A 6,000-nucleotide genomic window follows, 5' to 3' on the forward strand; every position below is an offset into this window, starting at 1 on the left:
GAACTCGACAAAGAGGTCGACCTGCAACCTAACCCATGCATCAGCCCGCTGAGTTTCTCGCCGGATCTTCTCAGCGGGTCGCGATTCCGATCCGGTAGTAGATTTATTCGCGAAGCAATTGCTCTTGAGTTGTTAGGTCTCCTTCAGAGGCGCTCGGGCAGCTGTTAGCAAATCCCACCCCTCCTGGCTGAGCCTTTGCTCGCCCACCTGTCCTGGTGAAACTGGAAAGGCCTTTGGGCCACCAGTAATCTTTCAATAATAAAAAAAATAATGATTTATACAATAAATAGAAACTCACCACTTTAGTGCCATAGTATATGTGTGCGAGGGAGCTGGCGACACACAGCCCGGCCAGCATCATGAGCTCGGTGGAGGCGGACACGGGCCGGCACAGCGCCACCGCCACCACCACCGCGTACGGAACCAACAGCTCGTTCAGCGCCTCACAACGAGTGTCACTCATCTGAGACACGATTAGGCGACACTAGAAATCAACAAAGACGTGGTCATTGGAACCCGTAGACAACACGTCAACAACCGCCCCCCAACTGTAAGGTCTAATTAACAAGTTTAATATGAGAGAGAATACACTTTATTGTACACCAAAACACAATTTACATTCAAAAAACAATCAAAAAAGCAGATACATTTGTACAATAGGCGGTCTTATCGCTAAAAGTTCCAGACAACCGTTTAATTTATAGAAATTCTGGAAAATAAAAAATATAGCAGGTATTTTGCGGTGTACTATAGATATTATAGAAAATATATACATACAATAAATAAAATATATACCGTTTACATATAATATGAAATATATACCAATATACATACTTACATACAATACATACTAATACTAGGCTGCACTAAAAGTATCGGGAATGGAATATTTCCACTGTTCCTGTCATATTAAAATCTTTTTAATTGAAAACTCCTTGGTTTTAAAAATCGAAAACCATTTATTTATTTAAAAAAAGATTCTCGGTCTTGTCACGAGGTTTTGTCAAACTTGTTTAGTCGTTGAGAAAATGGAATTGACTCGAGAAAATTCAAGAGCGATGATTTATTATGACTTTCGAAGTGGTTTAACACAAAAACAGTGTGTTGACCGGATGATTTCTGCATTTGGTGATGAAGTCCCATCCAAAACCACAATTTATCGCTGGTTTGCGGAGTTTCAACGTGGACGTGTCAAGCTCAGTGATGATCCCCGTCAAGGTCGTCCAAAAACTGCAGTCACCTAAGAAAACGTTGATGCTGTGCGTAAGCTGATTGAGGAAGATCGACATGTGACATACCGCGAAATTCAGGCAACTTTAGACATTGGCATGAGTCAAATACAAATAATCTTGCATGAACAATTAGGTGTAAAAAAGTTTTTTTCCCGATGTATACCGCATTCGCTCTGTGAAGAGCAAAAAGCAGCTCGCGTTACTTGGTGCGTCAGAACTCTCGAAAGATTCCACGCAGGATCCTCAAATGCTGTATACAACATTGTATCAGGTGACGAATCCTGGATATACGCGTACGAACCCGAAACAAAAAACCAGTCACGAGTTTGGGTGTTTGAAAATAAGTTAAAGCCAACAAAAATTGTTCGTTCACGGAGTGTTGCAAAAAAAATGGTGGCCACGTTTATCTCCAAAACCGGCCATGTTACGACTATTCCTCTTGAGGGACAAAGAACGGTTAATGCAGAATGGTATGCTAGCATTTGTTTGCCACAGGTCGTTTCTGAACTCCGTAAAGAGAACTGCAACCGCCGCATCATCCTCCATCACGACAATGCGAGTTCTCACACCGCGCACAGAACAAAAGAGTTTTTAGAGCAAGAAAACATAGAATTATTAGACCATCCGCCGTACAGCCCCGACCTAAGCCCTAATGATTTCTATACTTTCCCTAAAATAAAGAATAAATTGCGTGGACAGAGATTTTCATCACCTGAAGAAGCTGTGCACGCCTACAAAACGGCCATTTTGGAGACCCCAACTTCCGAATGGAATGTTTGCTTCAATGATTGGTTCCATCGTATGGAAAAATGTGTCAAATTTCGCGGAGAATACTTCGAAAAGCAATAAATACATTTTTAAATAGTAATGTTGTGTCACTTCGTTAATTCCCGAAATTTTCAGTGCCGCCCTCGTATATTTGCATACACATAATACACCAACGGTATGGAATTAATAAATGATGATGCAAACAAACAGCACTAAGCAGATAAGTAGTGTTCCTTCATCATTCTTTTAAAACAGTTTATAGTTTGAGCATTTCTCACTGCATCCAGCAGAGTATTCCACAATCGAACCGCTTGGACGGTGAATGAATCATCAAAGATATGATAAGATATGATACTCTTCTATGGCATATGATATATTTCTGGTGCTCAGTTAGAACTATTTAATATAAAATTCAATGTATTACGAAAGCGATCACAACTTATTAATAAACATGGGAGGGATTATCTCACGAAGTAACAGATTTTTACTGCCTGTGGGTAGCGGTGACTATTTTTTAATATTATTTAACATTTGATCAGTTGATATCCGTAGGATATCAGAAGTTTGACAGGTCATTTGCACAAACATCAAAACAGACTGCGTTAGTGCGCCAACTTCGAACTAGAATTTCGTGTATTAACAATGAGAGTAGAGGCAAGGAAAACACTCTGTGTATAAAAACTTGTCGAAATAGGATGGCGCCACCGTAGCAAGTGGTGTCATTTTAAAGATAGCGCCAAAAATATTGTATTAAGGGTCGATTCGACCAAACAAGAGTAAATCTTATTCTTAGAATAACTCGTCAGTTAATCGAGAGTAAATCAATTTTACGTTTTACCATCTACAATTCTAAGAATAGTGGGCCTATTCGGGAATTGTTACTATACCGCCGTTTCGCACGGAATAACGGAGCTATTCCTAGAATAAAGTAATGGCGTCAGTCAGTCCAACATCTGATTTCTGTCATTTCATAAATATTTATTCTGTTTTAATTTCAAGTCAATGCAATGTACTAAATTATTATTAATAGTCTGCCATTGTATAATTGTTGCAACGTTTAAACGAAAAAAGATAAAACCACACGACAAAACTTGACAATTCCCTCAAACAAACAACAAATAAAAATAATACGTTTGACAGCTGGATATCTTACAAAACAGCTACTTTTTCACACTAAAATACGGCAAAATCGAGTTGACGAATTGTATGCTCTTACACTATGCCGTTGAACAACAACATTTATTTGCCGGATTTTATTTTTGTTCACCATTCACTCTGCTATTCGCGTATTGTTATTCCTAGCGCAAGTATACGTGGAAAAACGACTATGGATTTACTCGAGATTAAAATCATGGAATAGGTTATTCCTCGTATAGTTACTCGTGTATAAATTTAAGTTTGGTCGAATCCACCCTAAATCGGTTAACTCAGCATACTTCACTCCAGGTACAACTGCTTCATTCATACCACTTGCTACGCTAGCACTGCTTTGGTGGGTTTTTGAGTTATGATCCTCCTCTTACAGCCCCACATTTACTCAACTTGTAATTTTTTTTATGTCTACCCTCCATATTAATATTAACGTATATTTATTTTCGAATTGTGTACATATGTATATTTATTTTGATGACTGTAATTTGTAGGTTTTTTTTCTGTTATTGCCCTTGTAGGCAGACGAGCATACGGCCCACCTGATAGTGAGTGGTTACCATCGCCCATGATCTTCAGCAATGCCAGGGGCAGAGCCAAACCGTTGCCTACCGTTTAAGCTATCATATAACAGAAGGCAGATTTATTGGATGCCTGAATAGCGCTAACGACATTTCAGGATATGTTTGCAAATAATACTTTAATCGTTAATCATTTGTTGTTTTATAACTTACTTGTTGTTACTTGTAATTATATTTACATTTCTTCTTTTTTTTTGTTTTTGATATGACATGACATAATTTATTAGACATTCATATTAATATTTCAACAATTATTACTGTTTTACTTGTTAAATTTGAACCTCAAAGTATGTTTTCATTAGGTATTCTCTTTTTTTTAAAATTATTATTATATTCCATCTTTGAGCCAATGAATTGCCAATGTTATGTGCGCCATTATTTTCACATGCATATCAGGCCATAAATGTGTTTGAGATGTGGCAGTACTTTTTTAAATAAATTAATTAATAAATAAATAATACAAGTTCTGAATAACATTTAGACCATCCGTCTACTCAGCAATTTCACTCGCACGATGTAATGATCTTTCCACTAACATTGATATTGGAGAATATAGTCCCGGTGAGCACGTAGAACAGTCTGGGCCCGAGTTCGATGATGTTGTTCGGCGAGTAGACCGCCCAGGCCGTGCTCAGCGCCAAGAACGCGACCAGAGGTACGAGAGGACGTATCGCTTCGGTAAACGAACGCATCTTGCCGGTTCCGTCGCGGTACGATCTGGAATCAATACGATGCACATTGTACGTGACAATGTTTGATTTAGGTACACTTTATTTTTTATAGCTTAGACGAGTGGACGATCTCACAGCCCACCTGGTGTTAAGTGGTTACTGGAGCCCATAGACATCTACAACGTAAATGCGCCACCCACCTTGAGATATAAGTTCTAAAATCTCAGTATAGTTACAACGGCTGCCCTACCCTTCAAACCGAAACGCATTACTTCTTAACGGCAGAAAATGGGCAGGGTGGTGGTATCTATCCGCGCAGACTCACAAGAGGTCCTACCACCAGTAATGGTAAGTACACAGAATTTCGTTAAAGATCTTTAATTAATTTCGTTAAAGATCTTAATCTTTAATCAAATAACTAATCTTATTATTAATGACTATTACTTAAACTAATTTTTAATCAACCAAGATGGCGCACGCCGGGCAATATGCGGCCAAGGCATTCACAGTCACACAGACGAGCATCAAATTTACAAAACACTAAATTAATAAATTCAGAATATACTTGTAGATATTCCAGAGTATGACCGTTTGGCTGGTGATAATTGCGGAGAAGTACAGCACGAACTCGAACACGATGCCGGGCGTGAGGCCACCGGGCAGCGGCACGTGCCACGCCTCCGGCCCTGTCGCCGACGTCACCAGCAGCAGTACACACGAACCCTACCATAAGGAATATCCGACTATCAATTTATTTATTTTTTTGTTATTGCTTAGATGGGTGGACGAGCTCACAGCCCACCTGATGTTAAATGGTTACTGGAGCGCATAGATATCTACAACGTAAATGCCGTCACCCACCTTGAGACATGAGTTCTAAGGTCTCACTTTTAACTACGGCTACCCCACCCTTCACACCGAAACGCGTTACTGCTTCACGGCAGAAATAGGCAGGGTGGTAGTACCTACCCGTGCGGATTCACCAGAGGTCCTACCACCAGTAAACTAGTAATAATAGATAACAATAAAGAAAATTAAATACATAAATGAATCTAAAAAACGAGAGATTAAGGTCGAATTTCGATAATCGTGAATTTTCGTATTAAAGGGACATCGCTCGGTGTCATATGTTTTATTATGAATACATATGAATACCTAGGTACAATGCAAAGATTGTTTTTTTGCAGCTTTGTTACAAGAGGAGATCGTCACTTATCGGATCAAACTTTCTAAATAAAAACCTTTTTCATTCGGCATTTAAAATTCGCGCCAAAACCGAAGGCGAAATAAATTTTCAACGGGAAATCGAAATTTGATTTAGCTACAAAAACCGTACATAATATGTAACTTTAATGTTTTTTCTAATCGAATATTCAGGATTTACTTTTTTATTGTACGAGTATATATGATTGAACGACCTTCCGTCTCACATGTTGTTAATATTTTTTTGCTACCTAAGCTTAGTAGCCTTAGAGGGCTATGCCAGCGCAACTGAGCGAGTAGTTAAGCACACTGGGCTCTAGTGTGAGAACGTTGCTAACACTAGTCCCAGCAAGAGCAGTGCTTCGCAGAATCTACGACCAGATCGGCAGCGCGACC

At 39.1% G+C, this 6,000-nt stretch overlaps 1 protein-coding gene across 1 annotated transcript in view; it reads right to left on the minus strand.

Annotated features, from left to right (window-relative positions):
- LOC101746844 (ethanolaminephosphotransferase 1) overlaps positions 1–6,000 on the minus strand; it is a 31,789-nt gene that overhangs the window by 4,105 nt on the left and 21,684 nt on the right. Inside the window, exons 7-9 of the mRNA XM_012690691.4 lie at positions 4,967–5,124; positions 4,267–4,447; positions 299–484 (exon numbers count right to left, since the gene is read on the minus strand). Of these exons, the coding sequence (XP_012546145.1) occupies positions 299–484; positions 4,267–4,447; positions 4,967–5,124 (525 nt within the window). The remainder of the gene's footprint in view (positions 1–298; positions 485–4,266; positions 4,448–4,966; positions 5,125–6,000) is intronic.

Source organism: Bombyx mori, chromosome 12 (assembly GCF_030269925.1).
Source record: "Bombyx mori chromosome 12, ASM3026992v2".
Classification (NCBI taxonomy): Eukaryota; Metazoa; Arthropoda; class Insecta; order Lepidoptera; family Bombycidae; genus Bombyx; species Bombyx mori.